This window comes from Mesocricetus auratus, unplaced genomic scaffold (assembly GCF_017639785.1).
Source record: "Mesocricetus auratus isolate SY011 unplaced genomic scaffold, BCM_Maur_2.0 Super-Scaffold_6730, whole genome shotgun sequence".
Taxonomy (NCBI): domain Eukaryota; kingdom Metazoa; phylum Chordata; class Mammalia; order Rodentia; family Cricetidae; genus Mesocricetus; species Mesocricetus auratus.
Genome location: NW_024429184.1, coordinates 47,812,890 through 47,835,699, shown reverse-complemented (window position 1 = coordinate 47,835,699; position 22,810 = coordinate 47,812,890). Strand labels below are relative to the sequence as shown.

General features: G+C 34.4%; 1 protein-coding gene across 2 annotated transcripts in view; it reads left to right on the top strand.

The window, feature by feature from the left end:
- Cnbd1 (cyclic nucleotide binding domain containing 1) overlaps window positions 1-22,196 on the top strand; it is a 400,564-nt gene extending 378,368 nt beyond the window's left edge. For both annotated transcript variants that reach the window (XM_040741326.1, XM_040741322.1), the window contains 2 exons: window positions 5,714-5,773; window positions 22,074-22,196. In XM_040741326.1, the coding sequence (XP_040597260.1) occupies window positions 5,714-5,773; window positions 22,074-22,190 (177 nt within the window). In that variant the 3' untranslated portion in view covers window positions 22,191-22,196. The remainder of the gene's footprint in view (window positions 1-5,713; window positions 5,774-22,073) is intronic.
- The last annotated feature ends 614 nt before the right edge of the window (window positions 22,197-22,810 follow it).

The following is a 22,810-nucleotide window of genomic DNA, read 5'->3' as shown; positions in this document are numbered from 1 at the left end:
CATACTTTTCATTTTGCTTTGTTTTCATTTTTAATATGTTGGATGCACTGAAATAAAATCTACCAAGTTAGAGCAATAGGAATAGCTCCTTTAGCATGGAAGAGTGGCATAGGATTGGAGAGAGAAAAAGAGATCTACACAATAGGGATAAGAAGTGAAAAAAGACAAAATGATTCATAAAAGCAGAAATATTTAAGGATGAAGCTTCTAGAAATACATTCATTGTGTTTATTTAATTTTCATATATATATATATGTAGACATAAAATGTGTTCAGTGTTTAATTGCAGATGTATGAGAAGTGAAAGAAATAGATTTTACCCGAGATATGTTCCTAAAATAACAGGCTGAGACGTTATTTAGATATGAAAAACATCTTTCCATGTTTTGAATTGGTGTGGTATTTGGAAAATAAACTTTCCTCATGTTTTGAGAGGTAAAGTCTGTTATTTTATCACTGTGTTGTCAAACATTAATTTTATTGGTCTCCTGGGCATTTCTCAAGCTTTCCGTAGTGATTAAGGAGCCTTTTCTAGCATCTATAATATTTGTCGTATTCCTTAATTATAAAACAGAGGCAATTTTATACTGCAAACAACTATAAGTGATGAAATAGGTTGCTCTAAAATTCAAATGGAAATTACCTAGGAAAAGAAAGTCTGGGAAAGAAGGGGAGGGCTTTCCTTGTTTTCAGGTATTATTATAAAGCTTAAGTGAGTACCAAATTGTAGTGCTAGCATATACATGGGGAAATAGACCAATGAATTACATCAGAGTTCAGCAGTAACCTTGCCCATGTAGGAAACTAAATCTGTAAACTCAAGTATGAACAACTCAGTAAAGTTTCTGTAATATTTTAGGCAATTAAATGAGAAAATAACACTCTTGTCTAAATATATCTGTGAAAATAATAAGCTTCTAAACTTTACTATACAGAAAAATATTAATGAAAATCAAGTAACATCAACAATTGTGGTGGTTAGTTTTTGCCATCTGGAAAGGAGAGGGGGATCACAATAAAGAACTGCTTTGATTAGGCTGGCTCTTACTAGTTAGGGCTTGCATTAGTTGGGTTAGTTGATGTAGAAAGACCATTCTGTATGTTGGAAGTATCATTTCAGAGCTTGGGCTCTGGGCTGAGTGAAAAGAAGGAAGCTAGATGAACAGTGCTAATTAATTCATTGTTTTCTGCTCTTGATAAAACTGCTTCAACATTCTGCCACATTATATTCTCAGAAATATGGTTTGTGTATACATTGAGACTTGGTTGGAGAAAACAATTTTTTTCCTTTGCCAGTGGTTATCGATTGGAGATAACTTCTAGATTAGGGATGGAAGCTTGTGTCCACTTCCCCACTCAATGTTGGAACTCCACTGGGCTTAGATCCATGCAGGTCATGTGCATACTTCCACAGTTCTATGAGTTCATATCTATGTAGTTTTGTGTCCAAACTGTCTTGTTTCCTTGTTGTCTCCCATCTTGGAGGAGGGGAAATAATGTTTAGCACATCTTCTATGAAAAATATCTATCTTCAAGAAATGATGAGCTAATCTGGAATTATGAGCCAAATGAATACTTCTCCCCTTTCGTTGTGTTTGTCATGAAAGTTTGTTCTTCTCTATTATTTAAATTTTAGGATTTAAAACCCTATAAGCATAAATGTATTTTATGTGTGTGTGTATTTATTTGCTTGTTTATTTTAGAGAAGTTTGCATATGAGTAATGTTTTAAAATTATTTTGCCTCCCCTATCATCCCTCCTGCTTCTCCAATTCCCTTCCCTCTCGAATTGGTGATCTTTTCTTTAATAGTATACATAAACATACACATACATGCAGGATAAAAACATACATAAAACTGGATAAACAAACCTCCAAAAGAATTTATTTCAAAGGTACAGATCAGTGCTTTATTTTTTATTTTAGAAGCACTCTTATTTACATATCAATCTCCAAATCCCTTGCCCTCCCATTCTCCCATGCTCCCCACTAAACCCATAACCCAACCCCACTCACTCCCCAGGAATAAAGACGCCCTCCACGGGGGACCATCAAAGTCCATCACTCATTTGGGGAAGGGCCCAGGCTCCCCTTCCAATATCTGAGCTGGTGCAGATCATTTTTAAAAATCTAGTCCATTGGTTATTTTTGCTATTCTTGGATTTTTATGGTTGATTGTTGATGTTGTTGTTATAGCTGCTGTTATAATGCTCAGGACTGAACCAGGGACTTTTGAATGCTATGCAAGGATTTTCACTGACCTAAACTCCCAGCCCCTACTTTTTAATTTCTGTAGAAATAATATTAAAACTGAAAAACTAGAGATTTGAAATTTGTGTTTATCATTACTCCTGTTTTCTTGGAAGAAAAGGCTTTTGGCGTGGTATAAGAATTACAATGTGGGAGGATAGGATTATCTAATACATTAATGAAATCCTACTCTGACCAAACCAGACACTGCTTAGTGGAGTCCCAGGGTGTGCAGCCAGTCATACTCATACAGGCCAGAACATCTAGGATTTCCAGTGCCGCATATGTTTAGTGTGTCACCTTGGACATCTGCTCATATTGAACATCTGCTTTTTGTTTTCACTAGACTGCCAAGAAGAGAATGGGGTCATTAGTTATTGTACAATGAGAAGTTATGCAGAACACAATCCATGTATATGAAATAATGTCAGGAAAGCCATATCCACTGTAATTAATTTAAAGTTTCCTTCATGCTGAGAGTCATTACAGGCATCATTTCAGAAGAGACTGCCAAGCCACCACATCCTCAAATAAAAACTCAGTACTTAAATGTTTTCACATAGCATTTTTTACCCCCAAATCTGTGACTTTGTTATTTTCTGAACAGCAAAGTAAAACATGAAGTGAATAAAATAAGGTTCTTATGTGTCTATTAGTTAATGTTTAAATTATATTTATATGTATTATGTTCATTCATACTTATTAAAAAGAGTCATATCTGTGATGTATCTTCTATTAATATATTCAGTTTTTTATTAATAACCACAAGGAATTATCGAGTTTTATTTGACTACTGAATGCATACTGTGCCCAACACGATGCTTCAGAGGAAAAATAAGCTGCTGTGCAGCTTATACACTTTATATTCTTCTTATAGTTGACAACATATGAAACAAAATTCTCTATCATTTGAATTATGTTAATTGCCCATGACCCAAAGGAGTGTCACAGGCTATGGTATGAATAGTTGAATGAAGTAGAATAAGCTTTTCCTGTCTAAGAAATCTGTTTTAATGTGCATGTGCTCAGTCAAATTCTTGTAAAATAAAACCAAGGAACAATATTATAAAACATAAAATCCTGGCACTTATTTGATAATTAAAAGCTGTATTGCAGATTATGAACTAGATAGTTATTTTAAAATATTATATGAAATTATACAAATGTTGAATCATTATATAGAGAGAGCCATAGTCCCTTTATTATGCTCAAAATTTAGTTTTAATGGTATTATAAGCCAAGAGAAAAACTAGCAGAAGAAATGGAACAATATCATTGCTACACAACAATGTAGAAATTGTGTTGGTTACATTTCACTTTAGGATAATAGCAGGTTTTATTTCAACTTGTCTTATAATTTACTAGGTGGTAATGCTATTAAGGTCAAACATGCTTAATGAGACTTAAGGGTTTGTTTTGTAGAATTATTGTTTTTGACTAAGTACCACACTGTCACTTATTGCTTGGATTTTGATCAGTTTTGGTTTCCTGTAATTTTTTCTGTCTGTTGCAAGATGTTTCTTTGATGATAGGTGAGACCCATTCTTATTTGTGGGTTTAAGGATATATATTTAGAATGTAATTAGAAATTATATAGTTTCAGTAAAGTGGCAATTGCAGCATCTTATCCAAGACCTATGACCTCACTAGACTAACATAGTTGTATAGGTTTCCAAAACCAGTCATGATTTCCCTCTTGTTGAACAGGGCCTAAGTGTAAGTAAAAAGTCATTGGTTACCAACAAGTATGTGTGCCACTATTGTACCCAGCGGAATATTGTACCATGCTTCTTGTCATTGTAGTTCATAGGCATCAGAACTGGGTAGAACTATTGGTTACTAATTACAGCATAATACCTCTATCTATGCCTCAGAGATCTTAATTTAAACTCAGGAATTATAGTAGAAGAAGGGTCAGAAAGATTGTAAGGGCCAAAGGACTAGGAAGCTTTCTGTGGACTTGCAACTCCTAGAAATGTTAAAGAAGCTATAGGAATGGAGTCTCATCAATATTGCTGCTTAAGCAAAACTTGAACAAGAATAAAATCAACAGACTTGCAACCATGAATGTGGGAAAGACCATGAGTATGGTGATACATTATTTATGATTTATTAAGCTTGCCTGAGGATATAGAAATCAAAGCTAACCACATATCATAGAGACAGGCAATGATGATACACACCTTTAATTCCAATGATGATACACACCTTTAATTCCAACATCATACTAGAAAGCCATAGATCCAGGCAGTGGTGGAACACACCTTTAATCTCAGGACTCAGGAGCTAGTTGTGGACTGATCTTTAGTTCAAGGTCAGTCACACTGCGCTTCATAAAAATGATCCAGCCCTAAAGAGAAACAGCTCACACAAGGTAGTTCTCAGCACTTTGGACCACATTCTTTTAATCACAGCTCTAGAGAGAGATAAAAGTAAGAACCAAAGAATCTCATAAGAGATTTAGTCTCCAGCCATGTTGAAAAGAGGCAGCAGTCTAGGATTGCAGTCAGGATTTGTGGGGCTAACCAGATCACCCTTACAATCAGAGGCAAAGGTAAGAACTACTGGGTGGCTGTTTGCTTTTTCTGATCTTGAGCTTGAAGCTTCTACTCCAATATCAGTTTCTGGGTCTTTATTAGTCGAGATACATAATTTTACTTTTCATGTTACTCATGGAGCCTCAACCCTACACAAAGAACTACAGGCAACTAACTAGTGCTGAGAGCAGAGAAGTAGTATTCCCCAGGGGAAAATTCACCAATTGGTTATCCAACACCAATCTTTTTTAAATGTGTGCTTTGTATTTTTCTGCTGCTCCTTGTTATGTGTTATTTTCTTTAACTGTAATTTTACTGGTTATACACACTGTATAGTAATTAATTGCAAACCTTGATCATAGTGAATTAACTGAGAAGGTTGTATTTATAATTTTAAGGATGTATATGAGTGCCATACTGCTCATAATTTCCCATGCTCCACAAAGTAACCTTCTAGAATGAATCTACAAATATTAGAGTCATTGGGTTACACACACAAATACACATGCTCACACACACAAAGAGACAGACATGAAAGGAGGAAGAAAACTAGTCATGAAGAAGAAAAGCATGGGGTGTTATGGGAGGGGTTAAAAGAAGATAATGGGGTTGAATATGAATACATTACATTGTACACGTCTGAAATTATCAAATATATAAAATCAGCTATGGGTATATTTATTCTCACTTTGCATTAATGTACTAAAATCATCTGTATAATAATTAGTTGTGGTATGTGTCAATAAACTATACTTCTAGAAATTATTTTATTTTTATTTTATACTGTTAAGCTGCTTTGAGGATTTCTAGCTACTCATGGTTGTGTGTTTCAAGGGATTTTTATTGAAAATTTATTAGTTGGACACACAATGTATACTAATCAAAATTATTACTCACTTACTTACTTGAATATTATGTTTTCTTCTAGGAAGATGTAAACAGTGAATATATACAAAAAGTAAAAGAAAAAGAATGGAAATATTTCAAGGTATGAAACTACACATGGGGGAGGAACTAGGCCCTGCTCAGGATTATATAACATACTCTGAAAATCCCTCATGGAAAGCCTTACTCTCCCCAGGGAGCAGAAGGAAGATGGAGTGGGATGGGGGTTGGAAGGAATGGGGGCCAGGGGAGGAGGGGAGGGAAAGGGAACTGAGAGTAACATGTATAAAAAGTTAATAAAAAATAAATATGAAAAAGAAATTATATGTACCAATAAAATGTGTAGTATACCTAATCATCCTTTCTTGAAAGTCTAATTTCAGCAATTTCAAGAAATGAGTACATCAACTAAGATAATCTCATTATAATAAATGTATGCAGAACAGTTTCTAAAGACAATAGATTTAGTTCTTTATGCTTAAGGAAAAATTGCTAAAACTATTTAACAGGGGCAAATGGTCTTTCATATATGCCATGTGCTAACCGATTTAGACATCTTATCTCTTTCCTCTCTTTTAAGTGTATTAGCTGACTGTGCATTTTATAGGAAACAGTAAGATCCAGAGAAATTAAAGAACCAGAAACATCATGCTATTCACTTGAAATTTTGTATCGTACTCTTCCTTAATTTACAGGTCACTCTAATGTAGGACTAATAAAGATAAAACCATTTTCATTTTAAATATAAATGTCACATGAAGCACAGTAATGTTTGCATTGCTATAGTATCAATGTGAATTTTTAATCACTTGGAAAACTGCCAGAATCATTATCATTTATAACCTTTATCTTCATTGCTATCTTCACCATCATTTACTTCATAATTCTACAGAATAGAAAAAAAATTTAATGTCTCATTTGCATGTATCCTTAATTGTTTGTTTGTGTGTGTGTGTGTGTGTGTGTGTGTGTGTGTGTGTGTGTGTGTGTGTGTGGCGCTAAAAACATATTCTCACTGGCTTCTTGGTTAATTTGAAGAAATGTTTTTAAAAATTGCTTCAGCCTCAGCTGTGTGTCTGGAACTTCCAGATAAGTAACAGAATGGCTATTGTAGACCAGTATATATTTTGTTCCTTTATGTCTTAGATATGTAGCCACTGACCCACTGTTTAAGGAATTTGTCAGAAATATTTTCCAAATAATTGTATCTGTTATGAGAAAATAGTGAAATGAAGAGTTGGACAAGTGCCTATGTGAAAATCCCACCTATTAGGCCATCTGCAATGCTTCAGTCTTTGGCAGAACTGCACTCCCTCTTGCCTCTAAGACTCCAATTATGCATCATTTTAAGATAATTCTTATGAAATTGCTTATAGTCTTATCAATCAATGAGCTCTAGTTTAATCCCCAGATGGAATCTGTATTTTTCAAAGACATACTACTTTATTAAAATATGAAGGCTTAGTCTCCTGTTAAGAAACACATTTCCTTTTATGTTATAGTTATTTTTAAATTAAGACTTTACTCCCATGTGTTAAGTAAAATAAATGAAACCAACACTTTAATGCTTTTCCATTTTACTGAAAAGTCCAAAACTCATTGATTTAATTACACAGTTTTCTGATCACTTCATTTCTCCCAACCTCCCATCCTCTATCTTATTTACCTTTGAAACCTGATGTTTCAGCACTAAGGAAGGTTTGTTTTGTCACTTAAGAGAACTTTACTGAACTGTTTTGGAAAGTGTGTGTACATGTGCATAGATTTTCTAACCTTGCAACCTTAAACATGTCCACTTCTCTACAGAGAGATTTACCTCTTTGATTCATACTAACAGAAGCAAAATATTTAATTAGAAACAACATGAAGTTATACTAATGTGCATAATAGCGGTTAATGATTAAGAAACCACCCACCTATCTCAAAAAATGTTTAGAGTACTGGTCAATTTTTTGTGCATAGCTACCACCACACCAAATTTCAAGTTACCAACAGTGTCTTTTGGGGAATGGTACACAATAATGTATAGTCTTGGCATTGTGGACTCCATTATAACTGCTTTTCCATATCTTGTAACATTACTAACTTTAAGTTGTCTACATGATAGAGTAACTGATATGAGCATGGAATGTTACCCCAACAGGACTGGGAAGGAGGGCAAGTGCTTGCTGAGAAGTAGAGTAATTACCTAAGATTATTGAAGAATAGAAAAGAAAACAAGTTTGAAATGGAGAGGGAGACAGATCTTAATATCAAACATTCCTTGCACATTCGTATAGAATTCCTATATAGTCTCACTGGTTCTTCAGGTAAATTTCACAGGAATAATGATTGATTATTTTTTTTTTTGGTTTTTCGAGACAGGGTTTCTCTGTATTGTTTTGGAGGCTGTCCTGGGACTTGCTCTGTAGACCAGGCCGGCCTCGAAATCACAGAGACCTGCCTGCCTCTGCCTCCTGAGTGCTGGGATTAAAGGTGTGTGCCACCAACACCGGGCTAATAATGATTGATTTATGCTACATATGTACTCTCTCTGCTGATCTATTTCTCCATCCCTTACCCTCAAAACTCAATTTTGTCTCTGTCTTGTGTTTTCCATTGATTTATTGAATATCTCAATATTTCTTTGAATCATATCAGCTTATTATATTAAAATGTTCCCTAATATGTCCTGTTAACAATTCTGTTTTGATGAACATGGATTTATATGTAGGCACTCATATAATTTATGAATAAGTGATGAATTATTATTCACTAACATTTTATTGACACATGCCTTCCTTTCTTCTTGTAAGTATGCCTGCAGGTGCTTGTGAATATTCACTATGTGAAATAGAATAGCAGTGGCCATATAGGGAAATTTGATGTGAGCATGAGTAACAGAATTAGAAAGGGTACTTTGAAATACAGCTTCCTAATGTTTTCATATAATTTTAGCTTTATAACCTTAAATACCAGAATGCTTTCGATAGTTCATCCCATAAGAGGAATTTTTTTAAATCTAATCATGTATAATGAATAATGAAAGTAAGAAGAATCAAATTAGAGTTGTGAAAATGAAATATGCATTTAGCATTAAAAGCAGTGAAATAAAAGCACTAAGAGTGGAATTTGTTTTCCAAATGTGTTATATAACATTTTTACATTCATTTTCAAATAATTTTATACATTTTGATATAAATAGGCAATAGATTACATCAGCAAGAGGCTAAATCTCAACTCAGCTACATTCACGAGCTATGATCTTCTTATGAATTAAGTGATTTTATTAATCAGAGAAAGGGGTCTGGTGGTCAAAGAGTGGCAGCTTCATTTTTGCATATTAAATAATTAATGGTATCTCCTACAGCTTGTTAGGTTTATTTTAATTAATTTTTATACTTAATAAGGATCTCAAATTAATCTAAGGCTATTTATATTCTTATTACATTCAAGAAAAGATAGACTGACCTCAATGTATTCCATGTCTCCAATTTTCACTACAAAGGCACAAATAAACACCGTAAAACACACCACAGGAAGCAAAACAAAGCAAAAATTCTCACTCATTGCTATTGTAAGTTATTACATCTCTGTGAGTTCTGAGACGAAAACAGATAATTGTACAGAAACCATAAGTAAATCTTAAATACTGAAATGGCCTAATTGCACTTATATTTTTGATTACTGTTTTATGTGTATTGATATTTATAACAGTTCTTTGGCTCTCATAACTTTCCTCTACTATATGCCTTTAGGGATTAGGAAAATGAAATTAAATATCTTTTAGCTGTCTTTTCTTGAGGCTATATTTCACTAGCTCCTTCTGTTTCACCATGAATCCTACTCCCCTTCATTTTAATTATGTTGTTGCTCTCTTCTGGCCTCTTAGTAATTAACATGAGGCGACTAAATTAAATTTAAGTTGTTATGCCTAAGCCTGTATGTCCCACAGTATTGTATTAATTGACCTCATACCTCAGGCTGTCTCCTTAAGTGAAATAGAATATGTTATTAAGAAGGCAATGTGGCATTCAGACAGATTGGCAGCCAAGAGATTAGAATGAAAAAGATGAGAGTAACAGCAATTCCATTTTGACATGTTATTCTCATTAATTGGTACAGTTACCCACATCCTACCACACTGATAGTATATGTTATCAATCACATTTTTTGTTAGTTAGTTCTGACTTCAGAAAAGTCAGAGACAGCAAAATGTTGCATCTGAATTCACTGTCTGCTTCCCAAGTGTGAATAAATTTTTGAATGATTTGGGTAAGATTTTCATCCTGTAGGCAAGACTGCTAGAGTTATTATAAATTTCATTTGTAATGCTCATATTGCTAGAAGAATTTTAAGAATCATGACTACAGATAGGAATTTTTTCTCTAGTGAATGCTTTCTTTAGTGATCAAATTGTTTTCAGACATAGTGTTGTAGACATTACTTTTATTAGAGTAAATATTGTTAATAATAAAAAATTTACTCAGACATTTCTCAGTATACCAGCTATGAATTTAGTAATATTTACTTATTCTTCCCCAAAATTATTATAAAATGAAACATTTTTTTTTGTTTTTTAAGCAGTATATAATGTTATGGGAGATACAGGCACCATGAACAAGCAAAGCCTAATGCAGTGCAGAATGTACTCTTCTGTTAGTTATATCAGCAGGCATGCCCAACATTGTAACATTGTGACATAACATTGTTATTACAGAATTCACATTCAGGAACCACACAATCAAGTTACCAAAAAAATTGCAAAAATACCTCAATGTTTTCTGTAAGTTGACAGTTTTGTGTTGGGCAGCATTCATAAATTATTAATACAACAAATCCTCTGACTTTTCATATGCATGGAAAGTTTTCTTGGAAGTTTTTCTTTTAAACTTGCCCTTAAGGTTTTCTGCTCAGTTGCTTGGTTGGATTTTGCTTTTATGAGAAATGCTTCCTTGTAGCATGGACAGTCTTCAAAGTTTCTATTTAGCTGAAAATGGCCTTGAGTTCTTTATTCTCCTGTCTCTATGTCTGAGTGCTGGAATTATGGGTGTGCAGTACCATACCTGACTATCCAGGTTGTGTACAAGCACTGTCTCAATTTTAAAATTATTTTCTTTCTGTTGTTTCCTCTGGGTTGTATGAATTTTGCCTTCTTGAACGTAGTCAGTTTTCAAACATTTGCCCAATGTAAAGCACAAAAATAATGCATAAGCAAACATTAATAAAAGAAATTTTTGCTGAAAGTGGACTCATATCTGAAAATACAAATTTCTTATGATTATGTAATTGAAAAAGAAACTTGTCATACTAACTTACAATTTTCATCATTATTATTATTATTATTATTATTGTTACAATGTATTGCAGTTTGCAAAGTATTCAGAGGCATGAAAAAGTTATGTATATATATTAATATTCTTATATTAATTTCTACTTCTATGATAAATATACTATGACCATAACAAATTAAAAGAAAAATATCTGACTTATCTCACAAATCTAGGTTATAGACCATCAATAGACTTTTCAAGGTGTTAGGAGATTGAAATAGCAGGTCCCATTATATCTACAGTTAGCAGACAGCAATAGTGTGTGTACATGCTTGCTAGTGCTCATCCTGCTTTCTCCATAGTGACTAGGGCCTAGTCCATAGAGATATGCTGCCTAAACTCAGGATAGTTCTTCAAACTTCATTAAAATAATCAAGGCAATTCCCACAAAAGGTTTACAAGTCAACCTGATTAGGGAATCCCTGGGACTCTATCCTCGGTGACTCTACATTTTGGTAAACTGAATTAAAATTAACCATCACATATCATAAGTAGATAAATAGCATTGTGTGATTTGCTATTAATATGCTGTAAAAAGTCAATTGGGCACATGAAAGAGAATATAAACTCATCAAACATCTTTTCTTGAAGCATCTGAATTTGCTTTTATCTGTTTAGAGCTAATTATAAAATTCTTAGTTACATTTAAGTAATTTTCAAAATTTATTTTATTATATGTAATATATAATCTAATGACACCATTAAATTCTTTTTAGAACAATTAGACATATAAACTCTATTGAAATTAATTCAAGATTCTTAGATTATTATGCATACTATTCTATTAAAATACTTCTGAATTCAGTATTATATTGAAGATATACTTAATCAGAGTTAATATCTTCAGTACATTTTCTCCATTTGCTTGTTACTTTGATTTCTTGCTTTTCATTTGTTTTTGTGTTGGGGATCAAGTTAATAAACTAGGCAGTCATCTACCACAGTCCTTATTTTATTTTTATAAATGGAAGGATTTAGTTATTTCATACCTTCAGATGATATTTATGAAATCATCTGTTATATAATTAAAATATTCTAAAGAAATAAGGTGCAGTTTTCTCAATTTTCCTTTTATGAACACAAGGTTACACATTATTTGTGATTGGCTTAACACCCATTTCAGCAAGACTGGATATGGAGACACCCTGAGGGTATTTACAGAGAAGGTGGATAAAGGAGGATATATGAGGTGCTGTCCCATAGTCTAGAGACCAGAATGAATAAAAGGGAAAAGGGAGAAAATTGCTTGATTTCTAGTGTTCATTTTCCTGCTTCCCACCTACAGTACAAATGTGACCAGCAGTCTCTATCTCTCTGCTCTAATGTCCTGAATGCTGTCTTAAGCCACAAACAAATCCTCCATCCATCCTTAAATCACTTGGTAAGATATACAGAATACTATTACTGGGAAGTTGACCTGGAAAATGATAAAAAATTTGTATTTTGTAGGCCTTTGAAACTGGCCTGTGTGAAGAATTTTGTAGCTATGCATGGAAGAATTCCAAGGATGTTGTATGCAGAGCTTCATCATATGTTCTATTGGGAGTGTAGAAAATAGAGGAGCAGACAAAAAATGTGTTCACAAGGATTTTGCACTGCTGAGAACTGGACTAAAGGCCTTTAATGTCATAATGTGCTAAAAAATATCTGACTTCTTACTGTGTGAGTCTTGAGAAATCCAGGGGGACTGGATAAAGACAGTGGTCTAATCTGTTTGGTGGAAGGCTTAAAATAGCTTAGCATTCATGTTGTGTTGTGATTACTACTGACTCCTCTCAGGTTGGCAGTTGGAGAAAGCTACATGTGGAGTTAAAACTTGGGAAAATACAAAATTTGAAGCGGAAAGGAGCAAGATTGCATATAAAGTTTCAGACAAAGTCAAAATGGAAAACAAGCAACACATTCCTGAAAAGATTTGTGCAATGAAAAGGAATCCTCACACATTTCACTGGGGATATAGGAAAATGTGCTGAAAGTCATTTCTGCATTCTGCTGAAAGTCATTAACTGATGAAAATACAAATTAACTGAAGGGAGAGAACCTGAATCCAAGGGTCTTCTAAAATGGTTCCTGCCATCATTAACCACCCAAGGAATTTATTTTTCCAGGTTTGAACACCAGGGCACACAGAGCCTACTCGAGCTATGCTAGAGGATCAGGTGTTTGGTCAAGCTGGTAGCAGAATTTGGCAGTATTATTCACATGGTGGTATTTTTAGAGATGCAAAATCAAAGATTCATTGGTTCATTTTGTTTTGCCCTGAAGCTCCAGAATGCCTGTTAAACCAGCGACCTTAGTATGGGGTCAACTTCCCTTCAAGGAATTCCTGGAAGGTCATTGACAAAGTTGTGAAAGTGAAATCTAAATTGTAATGGAGAACCTAGGATGTTCCATGATCTTGAAATGTCAGTAGGCTGAGGAAAGCTGAAGACAGAGAAACTAGAATGAGCTCAAGAAAGAGTATGTATTCTTCAGTCAGGGAGTTGAAATAGTCCAATTCTATTAGAAGCAAGAAGATGCCACTGTTCGTCCCAGATAGTGGAAATGGAGCTGCAGTGTTTGGTGACATACCCATTGGGTTTGGTTTTGTTTTCACCTCGTTATCATGTGCCCATCCTTTCCGTCCAGAATGAACATGTTTCTTTTGTAGCATTATGTTTCAGACATACTTAACTTGCCTTTTTATTTTGCAGCATCTCTGAGTTAAGAGATTCTCTCAAGTCTCAGAATAAATTCTTACTTAAATTCTTCCTTTAATTATTTTTGACAGCAACAAATCCAGTCACCAATATAATATGCCTTATGAATAGTAATATCCTATCTTGAATTATATATGGAAATTTAAGACTCCAAATAATCCACAAGATCATATTGTAAAGGTATTTCTCCTTAAAGTGTAATTTAAAACTTGTTTACAATAATAATTTTAAACCATGTGCAATCAGTCTAAATTGTTCCCTGATGAATCATTTAGTAGATACAGAGGGCAAATATCATGTGTTTACATTAGGAGAATAAAATATTCAGAGATGAGAGTCAAGACCACAGGACACAGCAGCTCAGTCTCAGTAAGTAATAGGATGATTTCCAGTGAATTCTCATTCATTTTGAGATGAAAATCCAGGATATTAAGTCCCAGTTGAAGATTTGAACCCCAGTTTGAGAGCATATATTTAGAAATCAAAGGCAGGCATGTAATTATATAGCAATGTCGATGTGGAGAATGTCAGGCCAGGGTACAAGTGGAATCTCTTGACAGACACACTTTGCTCTTTAGAGGGCAAGAGGTACACCAAAGACAAAGAATGGTGAAGGAGTTTAGCCTCTGAAACTACAAATTCCAGAAAATGTTGCAAGTAGGTCCACAAAACAGCAGCAACCATTTATATCCTTAACCAATACAAAAACTTTCTGATATTACTCTCATGATGCATGAAGATCTCCAGTTTGATGATAAAACTCTCAAGGTGGCATTGATGGTTCATAGGGTTGTGCATGCTGTGGAATTTGTTGGAGAATGTTGGGCTATCTTTAAATTTCAAGTGTGCTTATTTATGTTTAACTTTTCTTACAGCTATTGAGTTTTATTAATTTACTGTATCTGAGACAGACTTGCTTTGGCATAGGCAAATTCATAGCCTTTTGTACATCTGCATAGTTCTGAAAGGTAACAGTGCTTGAACAAATAGATGCTGAGTTTTCTGTTTGATCCTTGGATTCTTTATTTTTCTATTTAAATTAGAAACAAGCCTGCTTCACATGTCAATCCCAGCTCCCTCTCCCTCACCTCATCCCTTGTTCCCCCAAATCCCCAACACCCCACTCTATCCCCCCTCTGCTCCCCAGGGAGGGTGAGACCCTCCATGGGGGATCCCCAAATACTGTCATATCATCCCATGACAGGGCCTAGACCCTCCCCCATGTGTCCAAGCTGAGAGAGCATCCATTCACATGTAAGGAACACCCAAAGATCATTTGTATGCCAGGAATAGATACTGATCTACTACCTGAGGCCCCATAGATTGCTGAGGCCTCCTCACTGACACTCACACTTAGGGAGTCAGGGTCAGTCCCATGATGGCCAGCCTCTCAGTCATCAGTCTGGGGTCCTTAAGTATGTCTTAAAAATAATGTTTATATATACACATATGTGGAATGTGCATAAAAAATTCATAAATAGTTAAAAATGATATGTATTTATGGTCTATAAGGAGAGGTATGCCTACAAGTATACAAATTGTTCTTGGATACTTTTTGTATTGAGTACTTTGTGTCCATTGATCTTTTTGCTTCAATGTCAGAAAACATAAACATTTTGTAACTAAATTAGTAAAGTTTTCCATCATCTGGTGATCACTTTTTTTTGCCTTTGATTTTTGTGAAAGTAGATCTTTTTTTATAATCAAACTGCAGTTACTATGTAGTTTTCCAGAAGATGAAATTAGCCCTCATCACCGGACTGATTTGTTGTTGATAGGCAAACAGGAAATGTGAGTGCAGATTCTATAGTAGGTTAATCCTTTCTGAGAACTAAGTGTTTGGTGGGCCAAGTTCTGTCATCAGAAACTTACAGGCAATTAAGACTGGAATTCCCTCTAGCAGTGTGGGAAGATGTAGACAGATTTCATCCTTTGTGTTTACTTTGGACAGCTTTGTCCTCACTGCTCACTGCGTTGCTTTACAGCAACAGCATGATTCATATGGTATTGAGGCTACAAAGGGAAAACAATATATTTATTTATCAGAGAGAGAGAGAGACGCACTGACCGGGAGTCAGAAGCGTGGCTGACTTCCAGGAGAAAAAAGGGAGGTTCCTTCTTCTTTCACTTCCTTTTATATCTACCTGTGTCAGTTTACATGTCTCTGCCCTCATGGGTGGATAGACTTCTGGGGTTCACTCCTACAATATGGTTGCGTTTTTGATAGTAAAACATGTTCTTTGCAAAAGAGGGCCTCCATCAGGAGGCTTCTCTGTAGTTTATCCATTTGCGACCCGAGCAGTAAATTCATAAATTTCTGTATCTAATGTGAACCACACGTGAAGTTGTTTTATAATCAAGTTTCTAGTGTAAGTGCTGTTGTGTTTTCATCTCCTCAGTCCCCACCCAACACAGACACCCACTTTAATTTAATTTAACTGAGCTCGTTAGTAGCAATTGTTTTGTCAGTTTTCAAGTTCTTCTCATCCTTTTGCCAACCATAGTCAATATTTTCCAGTTAAGGCATAATGTTGTAAAACAAAATGAACTTGAGACACATGCTTCAGCACAGATGTCCTCAGAAGACATTGGACAGAGAGAGCAGTTGGGGTTTATTGATTAGGGACTAGAGAGTTTCAGCATATGATGATGAAAATGTTACATAGGTGGGTGGTGATGATGATAATACAACAATGTAGAGGGACTTAAGAATACTAAACTATGCCTTTTAAGGTGTAAGGTGACATATGATTTTACTTAAATATTGTAAGAAGTAAAAGAAGAATGGTGGTATTAGACAAGTTAGGATATTTTAGGCTACTTTTTTATTTTCTAATTGTTAGAATTTTTGTTTTTTGTGTTTCTAATAAAAACTTAATGGTATAAACACAAATAATGCTAACATTCTATATTCCAATCCTAATGTAGCACCAACAACAAGTCAGCAAATCTGGCTTTTGACTAACCTTAATACTTAGTCTCTTGTTTTATTTTTTAAATTTCACACATAGATACAATGTATATTGGTCATAATCCTCTCTAAAATTCCTATTTTCTCAATGCCTTTCTCTAAATGTTGTTATCATTTCTTGATGCCAATTTGTGCACATGTGTGAGGTCATCCATTGGGGCAAGGCTAGTGTACCAATGGTCACCATGTCCCCCAAAGTAAATCTCTCCTTTAGTATATATCCACTGACACTAGAGGTATACGATCCTGAGTGTATACACCCCAAAACTTTATATCCTGCTATAAGTATAACTGTGCATCTATGTTTATTGTCTTTCAATTCAATTCACAACAGCTTCAAAAGAGAATCATCCTAGAAGTCCCTCAAATGGTAAATGGATTATGAAAATGTGGCATATAAATATACATAATAGAAAAAATTCAGTTATAAAGAAAACTTAAACATGTCATTAGTAAATAAATTATTGGAACTGAAAAAATCTTCATTGAGTGAAGTCACTCAGGCCCCAAAAGACAAGTCATTAATATTTTATCTTGTACATAGGCTTCAGCTTCTAATCTTGTGTTTTCCTAGTTTAGCCTGAAGTATGTGTGGTATTCAGGAAGCTATTAACGAACCAGAAAGTTTATGCTTTTTAGGAATGGGATAGATTATGTGTAAGGGGACAGTGGACTGAAATGGATTACAAAATATATGGGAAGGAGATTTAATCAAAATGAATTGTGAATGATAAATCTACTTGGGGATATGTATGGAACCATGATCTTGTAATCAAATAAAAAGCATAATAATAAGGAATATTGTAACACATTTGTGATAGACAGTAATGACAGGGGATTGTAGAATGAGTTAACCCAAATTAAGAAGCCTGTAGAATCTCTATGACATCTTGTTAGTTTGTAAGTTACTCAAAACAGAATTTTAAAAAATTAAAGGAGTTTGACATGAGTATCCTACATAGGCACAAATGTTACTCAAAGGTAGGTCATTAAGTAAAAGTCTCAGTGGCAAGCACAGGTTTCTTATGTGTATCTTAAAAAGTCAAGCATAGTAAATTCATAAAACAAAAAAGCATAAGCTCAGTGAGTGAACTTTTCACCTCTCAGAAACATCGTGCTTTTACTCAGTTTTAACATCTTTGATCACTGTAGAAAAAGAGAGTTGGTTCATTTGGTTTATGAAAGGTAAAAGAATGTAAGGATAGGGAACAACTCACAAATGTCAAAAGGAATTAGGGATGCATGTCCCATGTGTTTCTGCTTCTCCATGTTATTGATCAAGGTGGCATGCAGAAGAATAACTGTATTTTCAAACTGGAGAGAGTAGACCAAAGGCATTCTTCTCAAACCAGTAGAGCGAGTCACCCAGGGCAGAGTATGAGGAGACACATTGAGGAACATGATCCCAGGAAGGCAGAGCAAGGCACCCAGGGCTGTCAGCGGACACTTTGTAGAACATGATCCTGGGAAGGACCAGGTGTTTCTCTTCAAAGGCTCGGGTTGCATTGGATCCAAGACATCTACTCTGTTCTTGTCTAGAAAGAATGAGATATCTCAGAATGATCACCTTCAGTTTCTTGTGAGTCGAGAGAGTTGGTGTTCAGTATATTTGATTTGACTTAAAACAATGTTATATATACTTAATTTATGGTTCGCTGAGTAAATGAGTTCTTTTTCCGAAAATCTGTTAACTGTATGCTGCATCGGACCATCAGTAGTGCCTACCTATATTCTGTAAATAAATATCTTTCACTTGGCAATGGGATCTATGAAATTTGTAAAGTAAGTGTGATGGCAATCTTTTGATGGTCATTTTAGTATATTTAGAACCATCTAGGAGATATAATTCAGATGGTATTTTTGGAGGCATTTCCAGAGAGGCTTAACCGAGAATGGAGGATTCATACTAAATGTGGGTGGCATCGTCCTGTGGAGTGCAGTTCTTGGTGGAATACAATACTTTAAAGGAGAAATGAAGATGCTAAAAAGAGCCTCACCATTCAGATCGCTATTTTTAGCACTGAACACCTATTGACAAGGTGCCTGCCTATAGTTAGATTGCGTTACTCTCTTGCCATGCTGAATTATGCCTCTTCTTAAATTGGGGCCAAAGTTATTTCTTCTTCCTTAAAGTTGTTTTCTGGCATATGCTGACTCACAGTGACAGAAAGGATTAAACATGTACCTTGGAACTTATTAGCCTTTGGAATCAGATTCATATGTGATGTGGAAGTGCAAGGACTTCTACTGAAGCAGGATCTGTGTTCTGCTGTCTTCTTTGTTTATGTTGCATCTTTTATTATAAATCACCACAAGTCATTTTTATCAAGGAAAGAATTTTGTATAAAAATACAGGAATATAATTCAGTTTGATATTCCATCTAAAAAACTGATATGTTTCTTGGTTTCTGCTTCTGAATCAATGCTCCATGTTTTTATGCTTTGAACTGATGTATTTATCTGATATTCCGTGATTCTATTGGTCAAAGTACTTCTTGCTATGTAACTTCTTGTTTAACCATGGAATGGTTAGCTTTGCACTATTCATTTAAACATTACTATGTCCTTATTTTATGGTGTCAGGAAAAAAGAAAATATTGGGTAAAAATCTGAACATTACTTCCATGGGTCTGAAATGACTCAGCTATTTATATAAATTCTGAGCTTTAATTTTGGACTTTTCAGAATGCTGGACCCTTGCTCTAAGTGTTCTATATGCTCCAGTTCCACTGGTCTGTCTCTGATTGTCACAATACCATAGGTCTTCTTATTATCAAGCACATGTATGATGCTTATTCTTTTTGGTTCGAAAATGTAGTATGAAAGTTCCCTAACATATATGGATTGGAAATTTTGAGTTACTGCAGAAACTCTGATAATCAATTTTAGTTAAGATGTAAAAATATACCAAATATTGTGGGATCACATTTGGTAATTTAATATGTGGTAATTTGAATCACATGAATGGATAATAGCTTCATGACAGGAGGAAGACAAAGCACATTAATCTTTCAAATAAAGAATTTTGGTGCAAGGATTACATTACCATACTGAACACAATAGTATTGGCTTACTGAACTAATGAGAAAAAAATGAACAAAATTGGACTATAACAGAAGGAGCCATATTTAGCTTTTTGCAATGAGATATAATTTCAGCATAATTACATTATCTCTCAAATTAAATTAATGTTAACTTGAATATTATTGATTTAATAATTGTTTTATGGATGTTTGTTTTATTAGAACCTTTCTTTTTCAAGAATTAAAATCTAATTATTATATTTATTTAAATCAAAGTGGATTGCAATTACTAACATCTGTCAGAGGAGCCAGAAATTTTTATTAAAAAATACCTTAGAACTCTCATTTGAACATCAAAAATTTGCCATCTTTCAATGTTGTTGTAAGAGTTAAATGAAACATATAACACAGACCTATTCCTTTTACTTACTTATAATCTTAATTGTAAATGTTTTTAATTATCAGATTCTTATAGTTAAAAAACAACATAAAAATAAAATCAGATATAGGATAATATGTGCTCTTTAAATATGAATATTATTCTCCAGATTGTTATATCTTCCATTGTACAAATAATATTTAGTACTTGTCATGATTACTGACAAAAATGCATACCTCAGATAATTGACCAGTGAAATGGCTGATCTTATTATAGCCCTTATTTCACCAAAGACAGACAGTGTGTTTCCTGGCTTCAGAAGATGTTTCCTGAACTCACACTCACATGTCTCAATTCAGTGCACTGAACAAGCACTGATCAGAACCTATGTACTGTTTCACAGATAGGCATCAAATAGAGAAGTTCATGAAGAAGGCACTGAGTTTTTAAATATAAAACAAGTTCAGCACCTAAGGCTCAAGGAACATTGATCAAGAGGAGAGAGAAGGGTTATACAAGTTACAGAATCAGGGAGGTTATTGTTAGATAATGTTTCTTAGAAATAGAAGCTAAACCCATAAGGTCTCATCAATGTGACTGCTGAAATACACAACCTAAACAAAAACAGCAATGACATGCTAAAGTGGATATAGTGAACAAATTAAAGACCTCAACCCTTCACAAGGGACCACAGGTGGTTAGAAATACTGCAAGTAGGAGGGGTAGTTTTTCTTAGAGAAGAACATACCAGTTGATTGCCCAATATACATGTATGTATGTGTGTGTATGTATGTATGCAATTATAATAGAAAAAGAGGCCATGTATCGGAAAGACAGCAATGCAGGGTAAATAGAAGCATTTGTGTGGAGGAAAGGCAATGGAAAATGATGTAATTATGTTAAAGTCGAAGATAAAAGGGACCACTGATAATGCCAATTGCTTCTGGGAATTGGAAAAGTTAATGGTCTTGAAAAGTTACAGGACTTATAAGATGGCTCAGGAGGTCATAGTGTTTGCCACTAAACCTAATGATATGTGTTCAATATGTTGAATCAATATGGTAAAAGGAGAGAGCTGGTTACCAAAGGTTGTCTTCGAAGCACAGAGACATACACACATGCACACCCACTTGAGTGCACAAGAGCACACACTTGTATACACATATATACATTCGCAATAACAGCTATTTTTAGAAATAATGGAAACTATAAAATATAAAGCAAATAATTATTTTTTATCTGTTTCCTATCAATGACAGGAACACAAAATTACACTTTGTCATTTCAAAATTATACTGTATATTTCTTCTGTAATTGTTCTTTAGTATTAAATAAGTGCTGCTGAGACAATATTTATAGACAGGAATAATAAAATAATTTTAATTCACAGTATAGCATAAAATTAGTTGTGGTGATATTTTGTTTGTGCTGTAGCAAATAAAGCTTTCATGAAGATCAGAGTATGGAGCTAGTCACACCAGTTATCCATAGAGGCCAGGCAGTGTTTGCACACACATTTAATCCCAGCACTCAGCAGACCAAGGAAGACAAATCTCTGTGAGTTCAAGACCACCCTGGGATACACAAAGTTTGAGTCAGTCTGAAAGAGAAACAGAGCTCAAAGTTTTGATCCCATCTAGGGTGGTGGAGACAGGAGTGATATGGCTAGGCTGAGCGGAATCTAATTCAGGAGGAAACAGGAGGTTAGAGCATTCAGTCTAAGGTTTTGTAGAGACAGGATCACTCCCTTCAGTCTGAGGATTTGGTAGAGGTTAAAAGCTATCTCTAGTGAATGGCTCCTTTGCTTCTCTGATCATTCAGCATTTATACTGATGTGACTCCAGGTTTTTATTATTAAGACCAATTAGAATCCACACAACATATTTTAGTCATGTAAAACTCTCTGAGAAAATCTATGATTCTTATGGTTTTTGTATATGATTTATGTTATTATTTTTAACTTCAGTGTTTTGGCATAATAGGTTTAGTTATTCTCAACAATATCCTTTCTTTTCATAGACTAAGACAATGAAAAGAACCTTGCATTGTAATGGAGTTCTTCCTGGCTTTGGAAAGTGGAACCACTACTGGACAACTATTCCCAGGAATCTCAAGGATACTCTTGTCAGTTATTAAAGATATTGGCTTATTAGAATTGACACATCCATCTTTGATATTATTGCTTTTCCCCTTTTTGCTTTTATTATTTATTTTAAAATTTTTGCTGTAGTTATAAGCACACTTAACATAAAACTATCATCTCTTTTATCTCCTTCAAATGATCTGAATAATCTTTCTAGTGGTTCAGTTGCATATTACATCTCACTATGTCTTCTTGGGATTACTAAATAACTTTTATATTCATAGGTTATTCTTGGTGAGATACTTTATCATAAAAGAAGTTAAGTGGTATCTTCCACAGTAATGATTTTAAAGGGGTCCAAGTTTTTAAGTAAAATATCTTCTTACATGTAAATCTTAAACAGACATAAAATGAAACACTGTAGATGGAAGTTTCTGTCCTGCCAAGTCTTGCATCCATTCAGTCCTCAGTAAACACACAAAGACTTACATTAATTATAAACTCTTTGGCCTATTACTTAGTCTTATTACTATCAAGTTCTTACAACTTAAAGCAACCCATAATTATTGTCTATTTTTAGCCACGTGGCTTGGTACCTCTTTTCATCTTGCATCTTCTGTGTGTGGCTGGCAACTCCTCTCTGCCATTTCTGTTCCAGAGTTTGGTAGTCTGG